Source organism: Thamnophis sirtalis, unplaced genomic scaffold, assembly GCF_051295495.1.
Source record: "Thamnophis sirtalis isolate CommonGarterSnake01/CBP01778 unplaced genomic scaffold, rThaSir2_p1.2 scaffold_1, whole genome shotgun sequence".
Taxonomy (NCBI): Eukaryota; Metazoa; Chordata; class Lepidosauria; order Squamata; family Natricidae; genus Thamnophis; species Thamnophis sirtalis.
Genome location: NW_028261381.1, coordinates 9,315,859 through 9,342,096, shown reverse-complemented (window position 1 = coordinate 9,342,096; position 26,238 = coordinate 9,315,859). Strand labels below are relative to the sequence as shown.

General features: G+C 37.1%; 1 protein-coding gene across 2 annotated transcripts; it reads right to left on the bottom strand.

The window, feature by feature from the left end:
* SF3B1 (splicing factor 3b subunit 1) lies at nt 1-26,238 on the bottom strand. Of its 2 annotated transcripts, XM_087707529.1 has the most exons (25): nt 26,119-26,238; nt 22,009-22,175; nt 21,718-21,819; nt 18,914-19,028; nt 17,047-17,126; nt 15,682-15,849; nt 15,129-15,366; nt 14,164-14,376; nt 13,602-13,723; nt 12,439-12,636; nt 12,248-12,349; nt 10,559-10,738; nt 9,735-9,821; nt 9,205-9,475; nt 8,006-8,151; nt 7,774-7,920; nt 7,039-7,164; nt 6,377-6,598; nt 5,599-5,781; nt 5,393-5,504; nt 5,181-5,301; nt 4,175-4,306; nt 2,722-2,994; nt 1,523-1,739; nt 1-613 (listed from the first exon to the last, which is right to left on the bottom strand). In XM_087707529.1, exons 1-25 carry the CDS (start codon nt 26,144-26,146, stop codon nt 455-457), a joined length of 3,909 nt encoding a protein of 1,302 aa, XP_087563655.1. In that variant the 5' UTR covers nt 26,147-26,238; the 3' UTR covers nt 1-454. The 2 variants fall into 2 exon arrangements, with proteins under 2 accessions (XP_087563655.1, XP_087563663.1); XM_087707537.1 differs by lacking the exons at nt 18,914-19,028; nt 21,718-21,819; nt 22,009-22,175; nt 26,119-26,238 and adding an exon at nt 17,441-18,899.

The following is a 26,238-nucleotide window of genomic DNA, read 5'->3' as shown; positions in this document are numbered from 1 at the left end:
TCAAAATGTGAACGTTTCTTATTTATTCAAAAGCTAGGGTATGACAAAGACAATTAAAATGTAATATGCCACCTTTTTACATAAATTGCTTGATGATCTGAGACTTATTATATGTCTCCCTGCCCAAAAATGCTCACACACAAATAACCATTAATATTTTATACACAAATGTTTATTTCTCAAACAGCCCCTTTCAACACAAGGAACAGATTCTTAAATCCTCATCAAGGTGATTTCCCCTCTCCCATATTCTCAGCAATCATTGTGTTCTTGGTCACTACTGGCTTTAACACCAAAACAAAGACATGTTATTTAAAAATCATGCTATTGATTTCTAAGCTCTGCCTCTGACCATTCTACGGTACTCTGCAGTGTCTTAAAAATTGTACATCACCAGTTCTGAACCAAATATGGAATAGCTGTCTATTGAACACAAAACAAATGAGAAATAAAATTACAAGACATAATCAAGTTCGTAACGAATGTAGGTATTCTTTTCATCATTGTAGATTCGTGGATAATGTGCTATTAAAGCATCCTGTGAACCAATATAGATGGAATTATAAATCTTCCAATACACATCTCTGACTTTTCTGGCAGGGTGAAACAAACCCTAGGGGAAAAAAAATAGAACCAGAAATTAAATTGCACTTAAGTGAATCATCTTATTTACTGATCATTTTACAAGAAATGGCATTTTATGACATGTCAGAAACCTGCGTATCATGTTATTCAGTTAGCTCCTCCTTCCTAGAAATACTTGGCAAAAGTTTTGAGAAGTAGCTTACATCAGTGTTTTTCAACCTTGGCAACTTGAAGATGTCTGGACTTCAACTCCCAGAATTCTGGGAGTTGAAGTCCAGACATCTTCAAGTTGCCAAGGTTGAAAAACACTGGCTTACATAATAGACCACAAGAAGGGTGTGGCAAAAGTCACATTACAATAACGCAGAAGTTCTTGCATCTAGCCACTGCCTTTCTACTTATTATTTGATTTTATACTTTGTGGTTTATGTCGTCTTTTATTAAAATAATTTTAGTTTACATATTATTTCTTATCATATGAATCATTCAGAAAACTTTCTACTAGCAAAAAAATAATCTTGGAAGATTTCATTATCTATATATACATGGAATCTTGCTACAATTCTTTTCTATAGTTCAACATAAAGAAGTCTTTAAGACAGCGGCAGGATACACTTCAATTAAATAATTTTCCTGATTTAATACTCTTTTTAAAAATTATTCAGAAATCTAGGTAGGCAAATCTAGGTAGAGCCAAGGTGGCGCAGTGGTTAAATGCAGCACTGCAGGCTACTGCTAGATCAGCAGGTCAGCGGTTCAAATCTCACCGGCTCAGGGTTGACTCAGCCTTCCATCCTTCCGAGGTGGGTAAAATGAGGACCCAGATTGTTGGGGGCAATATGCTGACTCTCTGTAAACCGCTTAGAGAGGCCTGAAAGGCCTATGAAGCGGTATATAAGTCTACTGCTATTGCTATTGCTATTTTTATCCAACTTACCTGTAAACAATACTGCAACATCCGGCAAGGTCCAATAGCTACCCTTAGGCCCTCCAATGCTCCCATAACTGCTTGGATGACATGAGGAGATGTCTCAAACACGTTGGGCCACACATAATTTAGCAAGTGATTCAGAGAGTCCTCACAGCCAAACCCATATACTCCAAGCGACATATGCTGCACTACTGCACTAGCTGTTTGCCTGTGCACCAGATCCCTGAAAAAGAAATTGTACAGAAAAAAAATTATCAATCACTTCCTCCCTTTTTCTTTCTTTCTTTCCGCCAGCAACCTTACGTTGAGCCAGGAGTTATTCTAGTTTGATAAAATAAAATCTTTTAATATCAAACATGACCGTTCATCCTTTTCTCTTCAATAGTCTTGGGGTTGGTAGCTAGCAGGGTTAACTTCCCCCCTTTTGACTAAGTTAAAACTGCTTCAATACCACAAAAAGAAGAAACGAAACATTGCCAGGTCAACTAAATTCCTAAAACAGATCAATATAAGGTGTGTCAAAAAGAGAGAAATTAGAGGGAGCAGCAGTACTTCAGCAGCCCAATGGGCTGACTCCCCAGCTCAGATAAGTTGCAAGATAGGGATAAGTAGATGGATGGGTAGAGAATAAAAAGAATATCAAAAAGCAAAAGCATTCTATCGCTACCCTTGCTTCTCCTTTACTTACACAACCAGTATAAGGAACCATAGCAATAGAGGCAACCTCTATCCCAGCACCTATTCATGCTCTGGAGCTGAATTCCTATTCAAATAATTAAACAAGGGGTAAGAAAGGAACTGTTCCTTCTCTTCTCATTTCCCTTCTACTGTTGGGGTAAAGAAATATAATAGGAGAATTATCATTTAAGATAATTTAACTCCAGACCATGGTAATTACTGTATTTCAAGAAAAGCTATATACTGTAAAATAACACTCAAATATACTAATGATCCATTTATTTAAATACATAAAGGAGGTCCAAAATTGATTATTACCTATATGTGTATTCCTTATGTCCAAGAAACTGAAAACCACATTTTTCAGCTACCCCAAAAATTCTACATCTCAATGAGCATGTTTCTGTGGTCCTTCCACACAATCATGAACCTAAATAATTGGCTTAATATTTGTTAGGTTTACTATAACCAGGCAAATAAGAGTAAAGGAAACAAAAAAAATAGTTTAGTGTGGAGTGAAAAATTACCTGTCCATTAAAGCATCTTCAAGTAAGGGGGTAACAGCGTAAATGTAGTCTTTTCCCATTTCTCCAATATATTCAAATAGGAAAGAAAGAGATTTTAATACACCATTCTGAACATTCAACTCTGGAACTCTGTATTCATTCATAAGTGCAGGAAGTACTGTAAAAGGGGAACACGTTTCAGCCACAATAGCAATTGCCACTGTTGTACACACTCTGTTTTGTCTTTCTTGTACTTTCAAATTATTTAGCAGGGTTGCAAGCACATCATGGGGCCTAAAATAAAGGAAAGATAAGAATGTTATAGAAAAATTACAGTTAGAAATCTATCTGCCTGCCACAAGTAATTCTTCTCAAGAAAAGATTTCTTGTTGGAAATGTCACCAATTACCAGGAACACATTATCATATGTCGTGGACATGTAGAGACACAAAAAGCTATTGGGTTAAAATACAATCATGGTTAGAAAAAATGATACATCAGCCCATAGAATTTAAGCCAGAGATATTCTTATTGGGTATTATACCAGAGAAATATACTAAAGAAAACCCAGATCTGATTGTAGCTAGAATTGTATTTGCACAAAATTGGAAAGCAGACAAAATCCCATCAGGAGAGATAATAAAGAAGATATTAGATTGTGAAGAAATGAATAGGTTGACGTTGAGAATAAAGGACAAAGAGGAATCAGTGTACTACAGGACATGGGGGCGATTTTATGATTGGCTTGAAAAAAAGATAAATAGAAAGAGAAAGGAAAAAAGCACAAAACAAATAACTCAGACGACACATTATTAAATCAAGGGAAGGAGGAATAAGAAAGTATGAAAATGTAAATATACAGGCGGAAAAATGTTATGAATTGACAAATGTTAAACAGCAATTATAAGAATGTATATTTAAGAATGAATTTGAAAGGAAAAAAGAAAACTTTTTTCAAAAAAAAGATTTCTTGTATTTTTTGTTGACAGAAGTTTTATAATACGCTTACAAAATCGTATGAAACTAAGTAACTTTATACATAATTATTACACAAGCTTACAATAATCATGGGGAAGCTCATGTGATAATGTCTGATGCATAGTATTTTCCTTGGTAAAAATTCTAATTGCTCACAATTAATCAATCCACAATTTTATTACATATAATGTGCAGCCAGATTATCAGATTTTTTTTTTTTTACTGCTAACTTAATTTCTTTTTTCTTCTTCTTCTTTCCAATTCTGTCACAATATTACATTAAATGAAACTAATGCCCTCTTCTGGTTCAAATGTTAGATTCTGTTCAAGAAATTAATTTCCGGTTAAATGCATAAAATCTAAGCTAGGTAAAATGTTTAAAGTGAGAATGTCTTGCCACTAACAACCAGGACATAGATAATCATAATAGAGTTAACTGCAGCATTAACCTTTCATTCCCCATTTAAACAAATCAGTACAGGAAGCTTATACTTACCCAATAGCTTTTGCAATATAACCAAATGTATTCACAGTAGCTCTTCTGATAGCTTTCTTATGTGCTTTTAACAATTCAAGCAATTCAAAGCAAATCCTCATCCATTCCCTTGCAGAAACATATTCTGCCCCCCTGGAAGAAAGAAGAAATGGTATTAATAATAGTAATAAAGAACATTTAAATACATTTGCCAAATTAAGTGAAATAGTAGAGAAGATCAGGGCTTCTTTCCCCAAAACTCTTAACCTCTAAACCAAAGCACCTCCCCAAGATGGCATTATCTATCCTGATAGATACAGTCACTCTTTATGCTAAAATCTTTCTGTGCTTTTTCTCTATGCAGAAAAAGACACTGAATAAGAGAGGATTTCTGGGAAGGAGAACAACTTGTCCAGATTTCTCTTGGACAGATACAGCAGTCAGCATGTTGGAAATTTTCTATATGTTTGAAATGCACTGCTAAATTTTGAGGGAAAAGTAATGATGGAACATATTTAATGAGGACAGAGGCATTAATAGTAGACACATGGTCTTCAGCAGAACATTCAAATTTCATAAATTCTGTACAGGTAGTCGGCCTACAACCACAATTGAGCCCAAAATTTCTGTTGCTAAGTGAGACAGTTGTAAAGTGAGTGTTGCTCCATTTGGTGATCTTTCTTACCGACAGTTAAGTGAAGCACTGCAGTCATTAAGTTAGTAACACGGTGAAGGGGATCTGGCTTCCCCATTGACTTTGTTTATCAGAAGGTTTCCCAAACATGACCCCAGGACACTGCAACTGTCATAAATATGAGTCAGTTGTCAAGCATCTGAATTTTGATCATATCACCATTGGGGATGTTGCAACAGTGTGAAAAATGGTCTTAAGTCACTTTTTTCAGTGCTATTGTAAATTTGAATGGTCACAAAATGTACTATATTGTAAGTTGAGAATTACTTGTATAAATTCATTTTAAGAAGACATATTTAACTGTTGATAATGTTGTGTTACAAAGGCATTTACCTGTCTGCAATACGTCCAACCAAGTCAATACAATTCTCTTGTACTTTTTCATGCCTGTTCTTCAAGATAGGTGTGAGTCTTGGGAGCAGATCTTTAATTGGAGGAGTCATTTTGTGCATACCTGTTAAATATAGGAAACAATACATTTAATCTCCAGTTCTGTTTTTCAAAGTAAAAATGTCACTCTAACCACAACTAACATACATACTTACCAATGACGTTCACAATGGCTTTAAGAGCTCCTAGGATACTGCCCAGTACTTCAGGGTATTCTTCACCCAAATACTCATACAATACCACACCCAAGTGACCCATCAATTTTTCCTAGGACCAAAAGACAAAGAAAAATATACTTAGAATCCAACAACTTTAAACCAACAGCAGATGTTTATGGAAGAAGATAGCAAACAGTGAATACCTCTTGACAGGTTTTCATGACAACTGCAGTACGAGATATCAGGTCGGCAGCTTGCTGTCTCACTTTGGCTGATTTGTTGTTCAAACGCCACAACACTGTACCACAGATCTGGGGCAAGTATGGTTTCACTCGCTTGCCAAGAGCATTTACCACTGTACCAAAGCCATTCAACATCACCGAGTCCTATCAATAAAAAAAATTAGACCAATGTTAAAATACTGACTGTTATGTTTTTTATTGTCACATTACAGCAAGATTAGATTCTAGGCTGTTATCTTTTGACGTGACTTGACAAGCAAGAAATATTACAAGCACTAGAACTGTAGTTCTCTGTTAGCAAAATAATGCAAGAACTTTTAATAACTTAACTCCAGCCTTTACATTGAAATAGATCAATTCCATCTTGAGAATGTTTAGCAATGATGCCCACTGAAGAGAATTTAAGTATTTTAATGTTAATTTCTATTCTACTGAAAAATGGACTAAGGTGCTCCCAAAAGCAGGACGTATTAGATGAAGAAAGCTGGAGAGCTCTTTCCCATCATGAAAAAGATGCTGATTATTTACTGGAGCAGAGAATAGCTTATCTCAGTCGAAGCACAGCCCTAATGAGAGATGAAATGTTATCTCATTTGTGTATCTCTAACATATATTAATTTGCCATATGCAACAATCAAGTGACTTTTGATGGCATAAATATGTATTTCCAACATTTCCCAATATTTGCCATAACTTGAGTTTAAAATCCAGAATAGCTTTTGTGAGTATATTCATATACCTCTGTGGTCTGTTCTTGGAAGGCATATAGAATGCCATCAATAAGTTGTTCTTCCAACTTGTGGTCAATGTCAGCTGCACCCAGATTCCCCATGATCTTTTCAATGGTTTCCATAACCATTTTCCTGTATTGCTCAGCTTCATCTTTCAGATCGTCCACAATCCTGGAAATAATTTCTGCAGCTCCAACTTTGTTTGCAAGCTCCACGGTTGTGTCAACCAACTACAACGAACACAAAAGTTTGCGGAATCAATGATCAATTTAGAAATCTGGAACCATCTCAATTACATTTCCAAACAAAAATAATGTATTAAGGATAAAGGCAAAATGGATACATCTGGATTTTTGAAAAGTACACTAGATACTATCACAAATTAGCTGCCACGTAACAGGTAATCAATCGCAAAGTAAAACACGAAGGAACACCCCATTTCCTTCCCCTTTAGGTATATATGTATCAGGCACACAACATATATTCCTTTTCTTTTTTCTTCTAAGCCGATTATCTCTGCTTAGAGACCTCTACGGATGTTCCCAATTCCACTTCCTAGCAATTGTAATTAAATGTTGTCCAACAATAACATTTTATTTATATTCTGTTCAAAGTAATTAGTAAGAATTACTGTTAAAATTTACTGTACTAGTGTCGATAATAGTAATACCTGTCTATAATTTCTTCTATCCAATGCCATTCTATGTTGCCAGAAATGCTTGAAAAATGGAGGCAAAATTTCAGTTTTAATGTAGTTTGCTTCAACACCATCTGTGCCACAACACTGCTTTACCACCTGGAAAAAAAAAAAGACAAGCTAATGTAAAATTTTCCATAAAGAAAAGATGGTATTCTACCAAGTGTGCTTTGTGCATCTCAAATAAATACAATTATTTGGAAGAGCATTACAGCGAGAATAGGCAACACTGAATGTGTTTGCATATGTATAGTGATTATGCTAATGCAGAGCTGGGAATTTAGCAATATCCAGAGCGCTTACAGGCTTCTCATATTTACATTAACAATCTTTCGAATCTCCTCAGAAACCAATTAGTTCGAAATTCAGCTCAACCACTACTTCATTAGCAAATCTTAAAAAGCTGCTATACTTTTATTTCAGAATCTCTTTCAAGATTATTTACATAATGGAAAGGAACATAACATACTTTTAATATTGTGAAGATTAATTCTTCAGCTAAAGTGAATTGTAGGTGCTAAGGTTAAGAACCTGAAGTTCTTAATATTTTTTTAGTTTTACCACTGTCTCTACATTTATGTACACCTCTCTACTTTTATGCATCTCGGAGTCATATCCATTTTTCTTTACCTCTCGATGCTGAGGCTTCCACCAGCAGAACAAAGCAGAATCCAACAAATTCTTCCACGTTCAACTATACCTACGTACCTTCAACACAATCTTCTTCATTTCTTCATCAGGAGACTGAAACTCTCTGATAAGAATGAGCATTACTTCTCTGGTATAGTAGTTGGCATACTCTGCATCCATAAGTGGAATAAGATATCCTATGGCTTTCAAGAAAGCAGCCAGACCCTAAAAATATATATAAAACAAACATTATTATAAATAACACCACCTGTTAACTAATATTATCTGGCTGATGTTAAATTGGACATACCTTTCCTCTGTGTTGACGTATGCCTTTCCAGAGGGGCTTTAGAACAGAGTCAAATGATTCAATACCATACGGGGTCGCTGCTTCAGCTAAAGCAGCAATGGCTAAAGCACTAATGGTGCGTACTTTCTGTTGCTCATCAACCAAGCCTGCAAAACAAATACATAGTTTAGTCTCCATTTTAGATTTCTTACCTATTATAGTAGGGAGGGGGGGAGTGTAATAACTATGCTGCCATTGTTAAGGAGCGGGGGGGGGGGGAGATAACATCTAATTTATTTTATTAAATAAGGAAGGTTCAGACAACTTCTGCTTTCAGATAAATAGTAATAGCAGTTAGACTTATATACCGCTTCATAGGGCTTTCAGCCCTCTCTAAGCGGTTTACAGAGTCAGCATATCGCCCCCACAGGCTGGGTCCTCATTTCACCCACCTTGGAAGGATGGAAGGCTGAGTCAACCTTGAGCCGGCGAGATTTGAACTGCCGAACTGCAGATAGCAGTCAGCTGAAGTGGTTGCAGTACTGCACTTTAACCACTGCGCCACCTCGGCTCTAAAGGGAAAGTCTGGGTTTTTTTCAGACATTCAAGGATCTGCTCTACAGGGTTAGCCATCTAGATTAACTTTTGAGATAACATTTGGTGGAAAATCAGCAACTGTCCTCCTAGAAGTCTCGGTGATGGCACCTTTGGATGAACATGATGGCAGATGGAAAGTCTGCAATGGGTACTAGGTCATATAAACTTTGGGAAAGACAAGACCAGCAGCAGAGTGGCTTTTGATGGATTTTAGAATGAGATAGAGCCCAGAAAACAAAGATATGAAGGCAAAGAAATAAGCAGGAAGTTTTTCTGAATTGTAATGAGACAAATATCAACATACTGAAGTTTGTTTTACCAGAGATAGCCTCATTTTTGACATAAGATCCTATACTTCAGCAAAATCCATCTAATTGATATATACTGCTTCTATCCTATCAAGTCAGTATTGATTTGTCATAATGAGGGCTAATTTACTGAGGAATTTAAAGGATGAAGATCAACTGTTTTATTCTCAAATGTAAAGAATCTTATTACGTTTCAAAAGGAATAGAGAAAAAGACTGCTTTAATCCACTTCATTTAGTTGTTACAGATTACTAACATCCAATTCTAAATCATTCAATCTCATAGTTACAGAACAACAGCATTTAACACACCTACCATGCTCAATAATTTCCACCAAACTCCTGAGATGGGGTAAAATTGCACAACCCATAAGAATAGCAATTTGCTGCACAATCTTGATGCCAGTGTGTCTGGCTTGCCAAGACTTCTTGCTTTTGCACACAGCTTTTAAAAATGGTAACAAGGATGGAATTCCTAGGGCAGAAGCAACAACAGCAAAAGCTCGAGCTGTTGTGTTACGAACATATTCATCCATGTTATCAATATCAGGTCGCATGGTAGAGATCATTGTTGCCAGCCCAGCTGCCTGAATGGACCAAAAAACATAAGAATCTGTTAATCCAACCTTAAACCAAAAACACTGATGCCCCATATTTGCCATTATTGGTTGCTTTTCAATGATAGAATATGGCTGAAAGTGAAACATTCTTGTTCTTAACAGGTCAATTTTATGTGCATATCAATAGATCAATTCAAATTGTAGACAACCATTTGGCGTATCTGTTCCTCCACCTGTAAGCTAGTATCTGTTAGTATCAACCCAATAGATTAGAAAGACATATTACCTTAGCCAAGTTGGAAATGATTTCTCTGCCTTCCACTCTAGCATAATAATCTTCATCAATCAGCAAAGGTTCAATGACCACAAGAATCTAAAAGAAATTTAATGAAAGTCAAAACTCATGGAAATTAATGTTTGATACAAATAATGTAATATTAATTTTGCAAGCACAAACAAAACCTGTCTCTTGTAAGATAAACACTTAACAATCTAAATTGATAGCTTAAGAATTCGATTTAAAGGTTAATTTTGGAAAACTATACAGAGAGAGAGAGAGAGAGAGAGAGAGAGAGAGAGAGAGAGAGAGAGAGAGAGAGAGAGAGAGAGAGAGAGAGACCATCTGAACTAATCATTTAACAAGATAGCAATTCATAGGTAATACTAAAGAGTCTTTTGAAGGACTGTTTAAAACCTGTGGCTTGCCTCCTCACTCTCTGTTGCTTATATGGCTGGGGAGTGGAAGAAATTAAGGTTCATTTCAACTATCTCAATATTTAATAAATTAAAATGATACATTTAACCAATTGCTAAAAAAAGGCCAACCCCATGGACTTAAAAAAAAAAGAAAGCCTATAATTTGTTTCTAATCACAATGCTCTGTTTTTACACTAATTCTCCTGTCATTTGGAAGAAAGTGAAGGGAAAAGAAAAGTGCATGAATCAAAATTACACAAAGATTAGAAGCTTGCACATGAAATCCTATATCCTAGAAGAGTGTTACACTGCAATTATAGCCAGTGTCATTCTACATTTACGTACAAAATATAGTTACAATTATGAGTTTACAAGTATGTAACACGCTGAAATACTACATTCAGAGACACAAACCTTGTGCACATATGGCCGGACTAAGTCATCCAACTTATATAAGATTCTGTCAATAACTTTCACAAGCAAGTGGCGTTCTTGATCTTCAAGGGTTGGAGACATCAGAAGGGGCAAAATTTGATTGAACAATGGGCCAGCTCCAAATTCTCGAGCTTTGTCAGTAATCTGTCGCAAAGCAGCCTATGGAAGCAGAAGAAAAAAAGCATAGTATTATATATAGTCTGTTCACTCCAAACATCTACCAAGTCAAATAATCAGTTATAAAGGTACATTGCTGTTACATTTAACACCACAGTGCATTTCTACACAGGAAGCATTTTAATTATGAAACGTAAAGCAAACAAGCATATTTCAGAAGAACAGTGTCAGGCCTGCAGCCGGTTGCTTTTAGGATCTTTGGCCTGCCACACTAATATTCTTTTCTACTAGTCTGTTTCATTAGAAGGAAATTGGGAGAGGAATAGTAAGGATAGAATGTGTTGTTGTCAAAATAAAAAAAATCCTTTCTAGAAGCCCAAGGTCATCCTTTGTCTCTACACCTCTGAGCCTGACCAGAACTGGATGGGTGAAACTACCAGCGTGGCAGTGGAAGATTGGACCATGTGATGGATTTGTGGGTGTGGGGGCAAGATCATGAACCTTCAACTGGGTGGGAAACCCAGGAAGCTTTCAGATTCGGGTTTTCCACAGATGTGCCAACATGTCGCTCTTAATAAATTGGAAGTTTGAGGAAAGTTCTGCCTTCAACTCTGATTTAATTTTGGATGATATTTGGAACACTGACATTAACCCGAATCGCTCTTAAAATAAATCACCAGCAACGCCAGCACGGGGGTGCTGGTGAGGGGTGCTGACTCCCAACACTGACCTGACCCGGTCAGTGTAAAATATCAGCGAAGATGAAAATAGAGCCTTTGAGAATGGAAGCAGAGGACAAGTTGCTTCTCTGCAACCCTTCCACTTTTGCAAAGGAATCTGAGGAGGAGGAAGGCAAGACATTTATAGGATCTGGGAAGATGCGGTCTCAGCCGGAGGGGGTTGGAAAAGCTATTTCAACACACGGCTTGAGGGGACCAAAGCAATCACCCAATAACCGACAAGATGATTGGAGCCTCCCAGACCAACTTGTGTAGCCAAACGTGAGTGGATGCTCCCTCTTCTTACCCAGCCAAGGCTCGGCAAAAAACTGGAGTGGAGATTTTGACTCCTTCCATACAGTGATAAATGAAATGACCCATTACCCTGCAATTGAGTCGAAGACAGATTCCCTATTAACATGGGGAATTCAACCCAGCCAGCAGGAAGGGATTTGGCCAACATATCTTCCTAATCAGCCATCGATGTTTGGGCTGCAGCCTGTGAATCAAGCACCACCAGATTGGGCTTTCTTCCCAGGTCAAGGATGGAAGAGATGTCAGTGGGCACCTGCTTGGTCACCAACATGGGAAAATCAACCCGGCCAGCAGAAAGGGGCTTGGGCCATACCTCCCACTAGCCAGCAACTGATATTTGAAACGCTGACAAACAGTTTATTAATAAAGTGTGTGTGTGTGTGTGCGCGTGCGTGCGTGCGGATAGACACACACCTATCTCAAAGCTGAAAGCAATCTAGGAACAAAGATAAGACAAAATGAACCAAAAGTGGGAGTAAAAGGAAAATGCCATTGATACGGAAGTAGTCTATTTTACCTTCCTCATTGGAGGGGTACCATTTTTTATCTTCAAAAGCAGTTTCATTATTTTTCTTTCTTTCTGTTCCTCTGGACTAAGAGTTGATTCATCAACATCAACCTGTAATTGTCACATATATGCAAGATTAATATAGATTTACTTGAATTTCTTCACCAAAGAACACAACACTCTCAGACCAAAGAACTCACCAGCAGTTTATCAAAATACTGTATGTCATCTGGTTTTAGGAAAGGAAGATTTCCTGAAGGCTGGTCATTGACACTCTTCATAGTTCTGTCTTCTGTTTGCATGTGGAATCCAGTCATACCACCCAAGGGAGTTGGTGTTGCTGTAAGTTTACGAGCTGGAGTACGAATAGGAACATAACCTGCTGGGGGAGGGAGAACCTGAAGGGGCAAATAAACACATAGTCACATCACAGAAGAAAAAAAGGAATCTCGTACTTTAAATTGAAATGAGCTATGTTTTTTCTAGGAATAGTTTCAATTTATTTGTTAAGATTTGTTATTTGTTAATTTAGACACTGCTTTATTTTAAGGGAAGAAGCCTGTAAGACAGCTTGGCCCAACAGAAAGCAACTAACTAGTCATTCAATGACCTTCCATAGCTCTACTATTCCAGACACAGGCAACAAATGTCATGACTTGGAGTTTTTGTCATTTTACCCTGAGCACTATTATACATTGCTTCCGGACTGAACAGTGCTGGTCCTCAAACTCTCTTCTGGGAAACAATTCTGTCCAAGGTGAATGTGAGGTAGAGAGTCCAAGTAACCCAGGCCATCACAGTAAATTCTAAGGCCCTCTCCCCAGAAAACAAGCATTAGTGATATGGACTTCTTGAATATCACTATTTAAATGCTGGAAAAGTATGAATTTGCCAGGCACCCAGCTCTGCCATCTTGTAAAATGTGCTTGTATCTCGTCCTACTTTCAAAGAATTGTTAGGGATAATTTTTAGTTCCTACTGATGGAACTGCATTAGAGGATGTTGAGGTCAAAGAAAGAACAACATGGAAAGAGCTGAAAGTTAGGATCCTCCTCAAAAATCTATTAACTCCCTTACCGTTTAATCAGAAATGAAGACATTTTGAAAGTACCTTAAAATCAAATCAAATCAACATGTGGAGGATGAATTAGCTGTTCAACTACTTTGGTTCATTCTTTGATCTTTGAAGTTCAGTCTAATTTTCGAGATCATGCTAAATTTTAGAATCTTCGGCCTTTTAAGATATTTCTTTTTCATAGTTCATATAGAATCAAAATATTTTATTCCCATTAGTGATATGTAGATTATTTATTCACTGAATTTATCACACAGCTATTATAATTGTACATGGCTTATTCCTTACCCGATAGCCCTCAGGAAACATCGCATCCAACTCTTCATCAGAAAGAGGTCTATTTCTTTCATCAATTTCTCTTTCCCATCGCCAGGCTTGGAGTTGTTCAGGAGTCATGCTCATTATGTGCCCTATAAAGAATTTGTTCAATATATGAAGTACATGGAGACAACATGCATAGTTTAAAGAAAATTCTTGGTCATTTCAAGATATTGTGATAAGTAGTATGTTTCTAAAAACGCTTTAACTTCACCTGATAACTATGAAGTTTGAGTAAAGCACAAATATGAAGCATTAGTATGACAGTATCATGGATATTCAGGCTAACTTCAGCATTAAGCAATTATGATTATAGAATAGGATTTCATTTGTTCCTTACATTCCTTTTTCCAGAATGATCTAGTATGTTCCTATTCAAGGCAAGTGTCAAGCAGGGCAGATGTGTGCATGTGCACTTCAATTAAACTTAAGAATAATGAAAATTCTACTGGCCAAAGATCCCTTCTCATACAATACCACTGAATCTAGCAGACATAACTAGATTTTTGGCTATTAAGGCAACTGAAATTACCTGGTGTAGGTGTTGCCATGTTCATAGCTGGTGTACCAATTGGTGTTTTGCCTGGTGTTAATACAGGGGTGCTGCCACCCATCTGACTTGCCGGTGTCTCATCCCAACGTGATTTTCTTTTACTCGCTCCAGGAGTTGGCGTTTCACCAATGGAATCACCCCCTCGATCAGTACGAGGAGTTTCTGCCCATCCACTCCCATGTCCTGGGGTATCTGGAAAACAAAATCCAACCATTTCAAATTGAATTCAGTTCACAAATATAAGTAAAAACTTTCACAGTACTTTTATCTAATCTCCTAATCTCAGGTTTATCTATAACAGGGGTAGTCAACCTTTTTATACCTACCGCCCACTTTTGTATCTCTGTTAGTAGTAAAATTTTCTAACTGCCCACCGGTTCCACAGTAATGGTGATTTATAAAGTAGAGAAGTAACTTTACTTTATAAAATTTATAAAGCAGAGTTCCAGCAAACCCCTACCGCCCACCATGAAAGCTGGAACGCCCACTAGTGGGCTGTAGGGACCAGGTTGACTACCACTGATCTATAATAATTAAACCAAGCAAAGTTATATTGGGTTATTAGTTTAATTTCTGGGACTGATATACAGGGAGCTTACTAATATGCAATATTGTCTTGCTCCTCTGAGCAAAAAACCTTCATCAACATACCCAAAATACAAAAAAAAATTCTTTTTTTAAAAAGTGGCTTATTAGGTCACCTACATTCTACTTTTAGCATAAGTATCAATATGTTATTAAGATACAGCTAAAGCTTATGAGAACTAAGGGGACAAAAATCAAGTTAAAAGAATAAAAACTCCTGAACTCAAAAGCTTTCCAACAGCATACTAAATAAACCATTGGTCTCATTTGAAATTAAGATAATCTGCTAAACATAAGGTAGTAATTTACTGATTGATACACTAGACTAAACATATTTTAGTATGTTTCACAAAGAATACCTCTTTCTGTTTTGGGAGTCTCATCCCATCGATTCTTCCGAGCACTGGAAGTTGCACCTCCATGCCCGGGTGTTACATGACCAGGTGTATCACCACGCCCAGGTGTTGCAGCTCCTGCTGGTGTATGACTAGGAGTCGGATCCCATATTTTAGATCCAGGGGTTGCTCCAGGTGTCTCACTACCCTTTGCACGACCAGGTGTTTCATCCCACCGCAGTGACGGAGTATGTCCAGGTGTCTGAACAAAACAAAATATAGTTTAAAGAAAAAGTATTTCGAGATAACTTTTTGCAAAAACACCTATCATATCTTTCAACAGTCTTATGTCTGGTTCAAATGACAGGATACATTATTCTTTTTTAAAATGTTGAAGCTTAGATCTGCAGATTCATTTGCATTGATGGATTAATTTAGAAATGTCCCAGAAGAATGTTGTCTGTGCTTGAAACAGGTATCTGTTGAGCACTATTATAGCTTGTCCTATATTTTATTTCCAACTTGGCAAATAACAAAGTTAATGAATAAAAAAATAGAACGTGCATTAAGATGTTACCTCAGCTTGATCCCAGCTAGACAATTTCTTAGGTGTGGCACCAGGAGTCTGGTCAGCAGTCTGGTCCCAACGCCGTTTACGTTTTGATGGTGGCTGGGATGCAGCACCATTGACGACTTTAAGTTCACCAGCTTTAGCCTTTTCTGCTAGTTGCTGTCTAATTTCTCTCTGTTAAAGAGAAAAGATTATGTCTCAAAAACGGTGAACTAAAAAATAACTCCACAAAGTCATTGGTACATTCATATTTTCTAAATGGATCCACATTTTAATTTGGGATGTAAATGTTTCTACAGGTTAGCATTTCTAATTATTGGCATTAATCAATTACAGATGATCCTCCTTTAACCAGCATTCAGCAGCTGTTCAAACTCATAACAGTGCTGAGTAAGTGGCATTTACAACCAGTCCTCATACTTATGTTAGTCAGTCTCCCCATGGTCACGTGAGCATCATTTGAGACGTTCACCATTGGCTTCCAAAAAGAAAGTCAATGGGGAAACTGTCACAAATGGCGATTTGCTTAATAAATGGCAACAGGAAGGATAAGATCTGCTGCCACTAAGCAGCATGTCAAACAAGTACATTGCTTAGCAACAGAAATTCCAGTCCCATTACCATTATTAAGTGACAACTACCTGTATTGCCAAATAAATAAACCTAAGCCACGTATATAAAGGGAGTGGCATATATGAAGCAAAATACAGAATATGTTGGTCTAAATTTTCAAAATTACCACAGTATTTCCTGGCTAGTGCAAATCACTGTTGTTTTTATTTGAACAAGTATTTATCTGAATAATTTATGCTCAAATTATACTTACATATGTGATTTAAACATGTTTTATGCACTTGTTAATTAACTATGTATGTCCATGTGTGTGCATGAATTTACAATATATCAAACGACAATTTCTTACATATACTAAGAGGATATGAACAGTAGTATGATTTAAAGTGGGCCTTGGCAAAGCATTATCTATTCAGCAGATAAATCAGCCTACTTCATGTATAATACCAAGCCAGAATTTTTAATCCGTTTATTGAGACAGGGATATTGCCAGGCTTTTAAATGTTCATATAATTGTATATTATCCATATTTCATGTTTTAGATCTTGATAAGTCTTAATGTTAGGGAAACCTCTCTGTATGTTGCGTATCATTTTCCTACAATATTCTCAAGTATTCTGTCTCTAAAGCATTGCAAGAACTGAGTAGTGGTCATTAAGCAAAGAAGAAATACAGCAAAAGAAGACATCAATTACTAGTGGTTCTTCAGGAACTCCTCAACATGCCATGAACTAAGAAAAGCCTTGCCTAAGAGAAATAAAAACTGAAAGTTAAGAGTAACAATCTTAACCAACTAACCTCTTCTTTTGTTAAATGTTGTTCACGCATAACATCCATATATGTTCTGGCATTCATTTTAGGGTCAGGTGTCTTCCCACCTGCAGAAGAGAACAGCAACAGGGCAAAAGCATAATAAGTGCAAGAAAGGCAGAAAAGTTGGCTTTTAAAACTGCTCTATTCTAACTTTACTTTATTTCAAAATCAATTAATTTTAATATTTTGACTGATTTAAAGAAATTATATGATTCTTACTTTTATTCACTTTGCTGATCAATTTAACCTGTTTGAACACAAACATAACTACAACAGCTTAAAACAAATATTTTAAAGGAGATAAGAATGATAAAATGACAAAACAGTTAAGAGTCTTCAGAAGTGATGGGTTCCTGGGTTGCTAATCCGGAATACGTACACTTTCGTGCCTTTTGTCTCCATCAGCAGTTCTGACTTCAAGCAGCAGAATAGAAGCCTAGAAAATTATCTCTTTACCATTAGTAACACTTTGGAAAGATATTTATAATCAACACATTACCTTGTTCAAGCTGATAAAGCCTATGATATCTGACTATACGTACTACTGTAAACCTAAATAACTCAAAATTGTTTTATCATACAGATCAGTGTATATGTTTGATGAATCTGGACAATGAACCCCAGATTCTTAACTTTGTGGAGGCATGTTAAAAGGGCTTCACTTTAAGAGCACCCAATTTCTCCCCCCACTTATTCTGAAGGTATAATTATAACTGTGAACTGATTGCAGTACACTGTTTTTACCATAAGGATACTCACAGGCAAAAAGTCTTTCCCCACATCATAAATATTAATTTGAACCTTGAAATTTATTCTAACTTCAAATATTTACAGAAGCCCAGCCATATAGTAACAATCCTATCTAGGATGCACTATTTTTAAAGTGCAGATTGGCTATACCAGTAGTATAGCATAAGTATTTAGGACAAAATAAAATTCTTAATACATTTGCTATGCTGAACATCAATGCCCAATTGGCAGTGTCATTCTGACACCAGCTTTGATAGGACTTTCCTTTGGGATACTTTTTCACCATTATCTACACAGGATGTGTTGAACTGCACCCTTAAGAATGCAGACAGGACTGGCATATAGCAGTACTGCTGTAGGAAAGAAATTAAGGACAGTTAGTATGGGCCTGTGAATTCTGACAATACATGTTTATATCAATGACAGTTAAGCAAGTAAAATCCATATCCCTATTAATTCATGCAGGCTGAAATGCCAATTTACAAAAACCTGCAACCAGTTATAGTTTTAATCAACAGGTGCTCTAAGGTTCCTTGTCAAACTAACGCACCCAAGGAAAGCTTCCATCAGGTCCACAGATACCCATTGCACTAAGCTAGGTTTATAAAATTTATCAGAATAGATCTGAACTACTAAAAGAAACAAATGTTTGTAAATGTTACTTTTGTTTCTCTCAAAAACTTCTTGAAAATTCAAAATGTGAGAATCAACTGCTCCTGTTTGTTAGGTACAATTTTAAAAGCAGTCATTCTTTATGTTCTACTTTTGGATTGAAAGCATCCAGTAAGTTGGAAGATTCTTGAGCACTAAATATTAAAATCACTCAAAGTACAGCATATATAACCAAAGCAATAAGAAAAGAGAAACCTTTAACCCTTTGTGTTTCTATGGCAATGGTTCATTATTTTCTTGTCCTTCTACCTGGAAAGAAAATCTGTATTATAAAGGATGAACAAAATGGCAAACTATGATTTTAAACAACTTTCAAGGTGTATAAACTAAAACTCCTGAATTTTCAAGCATGCCAACAGAAATCAAAGGGCTAAAGATAATTTAAGGAAACAAAACTGATAAAATTGAGTGAAAAATGAAAATAATTTACCATCTGCAAAAGGATCAAGGCGTTCAGGGGAAATAATCATCATCCGTCTCCGATTTTTGTATTCATCTTCTCTGTCGGCAATCTTTTGTGGGCGATGTTCAGCAAATGGATCATACTAAAAGTGAGATAAATAAGATTTAAGTCCCAATAAAATTTGCAGGTGAAGGCTGGAACAATCTCTATCGTACTCAAAATCTGTTCTGGAGTGTTGAAAGACATTCTGGAGAACCAGGGAAAAGACAAACTGAAGACAATTATGGTAAAAAAAAAAGACCTTCATGTAGCTGTACTGAGCATTTGCTTCAACAGTCTATAAGGGTAGTGATTAGTACTGTTACTCTTTAAACAATTCTTTATGGTAAAATGCCAACATATGGGTTTAAAAAGGCTTTACATTTGTAGTCACATTTCTACATCATAGAAGCCAGATGAATTAAGATGTGCTAATCCTTCAGATTTCAGCATAATTATTTTCAAATAATGCATTCTACAAAACTAAAGTGCCATCAATCTCCTTTAAGAGGGATAGGTAATTAATTTTCCCAAGGAGCCACATGAGAAACAGGGAATGTTGCAGGTGGCCAAAACAGGGCTATAAATGTGCATAGGCAGACACACATACTTATATGTAAATTGAAAAAGTCATCTTCAAAATAAAAGTAAAGCAGTTGTATTGCATTCTTGGCATATATGTATATTTGATTTCTAATTTCCAATTGACCTCACATGGGCTGGACAACATACCCAAAGAGCTAGATATGGCCCGGGTGCATAAAATGCCCAGGTCCGCCTTAAAATATCCCATTCAAAATGTATTCTACTAAAATAAGGAATCTTGTTTATGTATAAATTATCTCAATTAGAGATAACCCTTGCTTAATTACTATAATTGGGACAAGAATTTGTTACTAAGCAAACGTTAAATAAATCATGTAATCATGCCCCCTAGTAGAGGCAGTTTCTGCTGTGGTCATTAAGCGAGGACCACACAATCCTTAGGCAAAGACCTCACATTTGTTTTGGCCTGCATAAATAGCCTCCACTTCAATTCCTCCCCTACTATTACACCCCTTCCACCTTGGGCCTTTTGGACTCCCTGCCAATGTTCCCTCTAACTTTTTTTCAGTGTGCGTGGAGAAGTATAGTGTTTGAGCGGCACATTTTCATGCCTGAGCACCTGAATTTTTTTCACAGATGTCACCCAAGACAACAACGAAATCAGTGTTATTTGAAACTCAGTTATATTTATTCAAGGTACCCGCTTAATTAAAAGTGTTATATAATATCAATATCACTTATAATACTGCAAGTCTGCAATATTAAAATACTTCACATCTACACATTGTGGGTAAAACACATAATAGAGCTAATGTGTTCTGTTCTTGCGGAGAAGGGAATATTTACCCATTCAGTCTGCCTTCAGGTGTGTTTATGTATGTTATCACACCTGTACTCAATTCCTGAGTCCCCACATCTTCTCTCTGTGGTACACATTACAGGACATTTTACACAAGAAATGGTGACAGTACTTAGAAATTCCAGGGTTCAAATTCTTACTATTAATCACCACAGCTTAAACACAATAACTAAGCCAGACTTTTTTAAAAAAATTCATCCTCCACCCACTTTCTGCCATCTTTCGTTTGATTTCTCCATGGCTCCAGGTTAATTTAGGAGGGGGGGGGGAGAGAGAGAAATCCCTTTAAAGGTGGAGGAGGGGATTATTCTACCATAATTAAAAATAATCAAAGGGGGAGGGAGGGAGAGCGGTGAACGAGCAGTTAATTAAAGATGGAGGTTCGAATCCTGCCAACTTCAAATAGAGCCTTCTTTTGTATCCAGCGCTTCTATCTTATCAAAGGAGGGAAGGGCTTCAGGTCTCCTAGAAGATGGGGGAACCGCGATTCGGGTTACAAAAACGGGAAAGTCCTTCAGATTGGACACTTTTAGGCAAGCAGGGAGGAAGAAGTGAGTAACCCTGTGCGTTTGCGAGGGGTGGAGCAAATCCGAATCAAACCCAGCCCGCTCAGGCTGCAAGTCATTTAGTAACATATTATATTGGTCCCGAAATCACCTTCAGAGCGCTTGGAACTGACTTCCCCTCTGGTGGCCAAAGGCAAAGGCGGTTTTAAAAGAAGGAATAGGAAAAGGAGCACTTTCTCACTTTTTCCCCCCCCTCGGCTTCAGCATGGAAATGCCCGATAAAAGCTTTTCAATGGGAGGCGGGGGCAGGGCAGAATCTGAAAATGGAACCATTTTAATCAGTCCCTTTAACCCGCTTCGCTGCCCTTTCTGAAGCCTCCGCTGCCAGGCGCTGCCTTTCCCCCCCATCTCGGCTGTGTTTTCAGCTTCTCTTCCGAAGCACCTTCTTTAAATAGCGCGAGCAGGGGAACAAGGGGTGAGTTTAATTTGCTTTTCAGCGTGCTAATTGAAGGGGATGGTGGTTCATTTCTCCACGTCAATCTCCAAAGGGGAGCTCAACCTCATCAAAGCCTCGATCCCGTTAGCTGGGGTTTTGTTAAGGGGGGCATGTTTAAAACAAAAAAATCACTGCGTGGCAGTTGGAAATTGCTGGGCAGCATCTTGTCATGTGTGCGGCCGTGCAGCCGTGAGGGAACATTGCTCCCTGCACAGGATAGCTGGTAAAGAGACCACTGTATTCCACTGACCCCAGTTGACTCTTGCTGTGTTCTTTCTTCTCCTTGGCACAATATATATACACAATATCATAGACACACACACACACACATATATATAAATATAAAATACCTCTGTGTATTATTGTATTAATAGTTTAAATTCACCTGTTCAGTTGACTGTGGTATGTCATTAAGTAATGCCACTGGTGCATGATACCCAGGCTTCTTCTGGCCAAGTAAACTTGTAGAAGAATAGTCGTCATCATCCTACATAAATCAAGATGATTAGGAGAGATCAACACTATTTTTATTGAATATATTTTTGTACTAAAATAATTTAAGATTTCTTTTAAAATGTAAATGGAACTTTTTAAGCATAACTGTTAAACAACTGAATCCACAAACTCTTTAAACAATGCAGTTGTGCTGTTGCTAATTAAAATAAGTTACACTTACATCTTCAAGTTCAGTTGCTGCAATTGAAGTTACATATCCAGCAAACCTGCTATCACTTCCACCATAGATCTCTTGATCATAATACCCTGTAGAATCAAGGCCAACTCCTTGAGCTTCATCAAGTGCAGCTTTTTTGCCTTGAATTTCTCGAATTTGAGCTTCAATGTCTGTGAAAAAGTTACAAGCCAATATTATACACATTTCAAAACAATTTAATAAACATATTGAAGGCATTACATTGACCTTTTCTATAACTTGTGTCTTCTCGCCACTCTTAATTTATGAATCTTGGCAAAATTGATTTTTTGAGAGCTTACATATTATTTCTCTGTAAGAGCAATTTAAATATATAATTTGATGAATGTTCTAGTACACAGATCTTGGTGTTAACAACGATATGAATATGCTTTAAAAAGCATCAAATGCACAATTTCTGCCAGATTTTGAGAAGTTTAACTTTATTCCCAGTCAAATTTGATTTGTGTGACTCCATAAACCATAATAAATTTTTGACAAGAGTGAATTTTTGACAGACATAATTAATGACAGTGTAACTACACTCTAACCTGAGTGTCACAACTGTCTGAAAACACAAAAACAGCCAGGAAAAACCTCCTATATTCATTCATCATATTAAAAAAGGGGTGTGTGTGTTCTTCCTCAAAGTAATCTAGCAGAATCAATTTTTCTGCTATGGTGCTGCAGGACAATTGGTTTTGCGTGTCCCACAGCAGCATTTTTAGAACTGTTAGAGATTGGAAGTACCAACATATTAGGAACTGGTCCCAAAGTTTCCTAATTTTTCCACCCTATTTTTAAGTTTTTGAGTTGGAGAGCAGAGACTATCCACCTTCTATTACTCTGTATGTTAAATGCTTACAATTAATAAACCAAGGTTTATATTGTTGGCTCCCCTCTCCTCCATGCATAGGAAAAGCAAGTATTAAAGCATTTTTAGAGACTTAAGTTTCACATTATGTGGGGAATGCATTTTGTTTTAACCAAATGTATTCAATACTATGTCAAATCATATTTTGCTTAAACCATATTGCAATATATTCCAGCTCCATATTCATCCATAATGCAAAAATACATTTTTCAAGAGAGAAAAACTTTAATTTGTTCTTGTGCATAAATGAAAAAGAGCACATATGTCCAACTCTTATTTAAGGGCAGTCTCCAACTACCATTCACCAAATACAGTAGGGCAAGGTAAAAAAGGTAAAGATTTCCTTGTCCAGTCATGTCTGACTCTAAGGCATGATGCTCAATTCTGTTTCCTAATGAGGGAGCCAGTATTGTCTGAAGACACAATCATAGTTATGTGGCCAACATGATTATATGCTAAGATGCCCGAAACACTGTTATCTTCCTACTGAAGTAATACCTATGTATCTACTTGCATCTAGATACTTTCAAACTGCTAGGTTGGCAGGAGCTGGGTCAAGTAACAGGAGCTCACCCCCTTGCTTGGGGCTTGGGGTCTTGAACATTGGCAAATGTAAGTAACTCTGTCCACACCAAACAACTGGCTTAACCAATATTGCAATTTTGTAAAAATGCTACCCATTACTTTTTAGAATAAAAATAATGGGTCATATTATCAAAAAAGTTACAGATAATTTTACAAAGCTTCAAGTTCTTCTAACTTATCAGAGAAGATATTATATGCCAGGACTTTTACTCATGTGCATTGAAGTGAGAAAAACACATTAAGAACCTTAAGAACCACTCTTAAATAAAGGCTGTGCTTGCATCACTTTAATTCTTAGAATTCATTCTAGAATCTTTGTTCATGACTTTCAATTCTGATTTATAAGACTGGAACAAATCAGAAGTCTGAATTCAGACATCACAATGCACTTTGGTTAGTTGTTTTCAATCTAGCCTGCTTACAGCAACAGTCAAATGGAAGCACCTGAGCAAAATACCCTGCCATTCTGATCAATTCCAGTTAGGCAGGAACTCTTAAAAGTTATTTCTTAATGTGACATGCAAATACACTGTCTCTTTTAAATAACTAATACATAGTATCTAGCAAGTAATACATGAATATCTAGCTATGGTATCCAGCCATTTCAATGAACTGTTATTTTTATCCAACTCTCAATATGAATAGACCAACTTCTTATTAAAACCTAATCTTTTTTGCTTTATTAGTGGTAAGTCATATAATTTTTAATCTTTCCCTGAATATTTTCAGCCTATATCCAAACAATCATTTTTCCAGACTCACCAGACTATTAGGAAAATTCTCAAATCTCTTATTAAAGAATACAATTACACCAAATTTGGCTCCCTTTCCATTCCTAGCTTTTACAGAAGATTCTATGCCATGCAAAATACATGCCAGTTTAATTTTTTTAATTAAATTTTGTAGAAAAATTGATGAAATATCTTCTGATCAGTTTTATATATATGGTATTAATTTTAAAACATATATTATGTGGCACATTCACTGACTGCTATAATTAGTAGATAATTATTAAATAATTATTTTGGATCATTTCCCCCATACATAAATAATAGCGCCTTTTGTACGTAATGGGAACACTGAATTTTCATTTAATTTTTCCAATTATCTTTATAATTGTTTCCAATTATATAATTTCTAAAATCTTTAATACTGTTTAATACTGTTCAATGTTCATCAATCATTTATGATGTGTGCAGTTTAAAGTGAAAAATCCATTTTCTCATTATCTTTAAAAAAAACAAACCCTAAGACACTCAACTGCATTGATACATTTTGAACTTCCTATTGAAAAGAACAAGCCAATCTGAAATAAAAAGTTAATAAATAACCCAGGCAGGAAAAATGCAAAAAGCACTGCAGGGTGTTCCTCTCTTAACAGAAGCCATTGAAGAGGTGGAGTAAATACCATATGTCAAATACTCGCAAATTACATTCTACAATATGGTATGCCACATACTGAAGATTACAAACTGGTAATCTAGGTTCAATAACAGAAACAAATAACATTTTTGCCTTCTAACTGCTTATAATTGCTTCCGAAAGGCAGAAGGGTCAAAGTACATATGACTTAAACGTGCTAGATCTAGGTTTTTAATCTTCAAGAATGCAACAATAACAACAACCCAGTGAGGTAGATTAAGAGTATGCTTAATAAATTTATTAAGGGTAAATCATAATCAATCAGAATAGAACTGGAATGGACCTTGGAAGTCTTCTAGTTCAACCCCCCTGAACTAGAATAGGGTCAAGCCGTTTCAGACAGCTGACTGTCCAGCCTCTTCTTTAAAAACCTTCATTAATTTATTAAATGTGCTTAATACATTTCCTAAGAGTTAATCCTACTCCTAGTAGTAATCCTAAACTTTACCGCAAGAGTGCTGTTTATTAGTCAATCTAAACGTGGCTTCATCCTAGTTCAAAACCGTAACCACACCCCTCCTCCTCCTCTACTCTGAGGTCTCTTCCTCATGTCTTGTTTCTTGCAGGTTTCCTTCGGTAAACCCCTTTTGCACCTTTTAACCGTCCTACGTTAAACAACGAAACCCACCCCAAAAGCAGGCTACCTTTCGTCGGACGCCCAATATTGAGAGAGAAAACGGGCCTCATGTCCCAACACACGTCGATCCGAATCTACTTATTCTCGCCCGTTTTTTTTCCTCCGGTCGCGCAAGTTTCATAAACAACCAGTATTGTCAAATAAATGTCTTCGTCGTTTAACGAACAAAAACATTCCTCCATTTTAATCCCGTGAGCGGGCAACGGAAGAATGCGCGCTTACATCGGAGTGGGGAAGAAACAGATGGCGGTTATCTGACGGGCCCATCCTAACGCCCAGCTCACACCCAACTTCTCCAGCCGCCCTCTGGGCCTTTCTCACGACTGAGCTCACCGACGACACGGAGGCCGGAGGGAAGAGGAGCGGGGCAAGCGGGAGAAAAATCGCTCCGCGACGCCATTAACGCGCAGGCCCCGAGGCCCGACGTAGACCCAGGCGCTTCACCCGCCCCCGGAGTCTCTCTCCTCACACCCTGAGCTTTCTCCTCGACGCCTTGGCGACCGTTTGAAAGGGAAGGCGAGGAGAGGCGGGCCAGAAGGCCGCGGCCCAAACGTGAAAGGCCGCGGCCGTTTCTTACCTTCGTGGGTCTTGGCGATCTTCGCCATTTTGTGGAGCTCGAAGAAAAAACGGGAAGCGAGATGGAAGGGGGCGCCGAGCGCCTTCTCGCGACGACGTCAACTTCCGCTAGTGGGTGGGG

Bases quoted from the DNA above. Each gene is read 5' to 3' on its own strand.
- SF3B1 (XM_087707529.1), bottom strand. From the start codon at position 26,146: ATGGCGAAGATCGCCAAGACCCACGAAG. The intron at 15,850-17,046 runs GTTAGTTGGTTA...TCTCTTTAACAG, and splicing joins AACATTTAACAAAAGAAGAG to AGAGAAATTAGACAGCAACT. The intron at 12,637-13,601 runs GTAAGGAATAAG...TTGCCCCTTCAG, and splicing joins TGTTTCCTGAGGGCTATCGG to GTTCTCCCTCCCCCAGCAGG.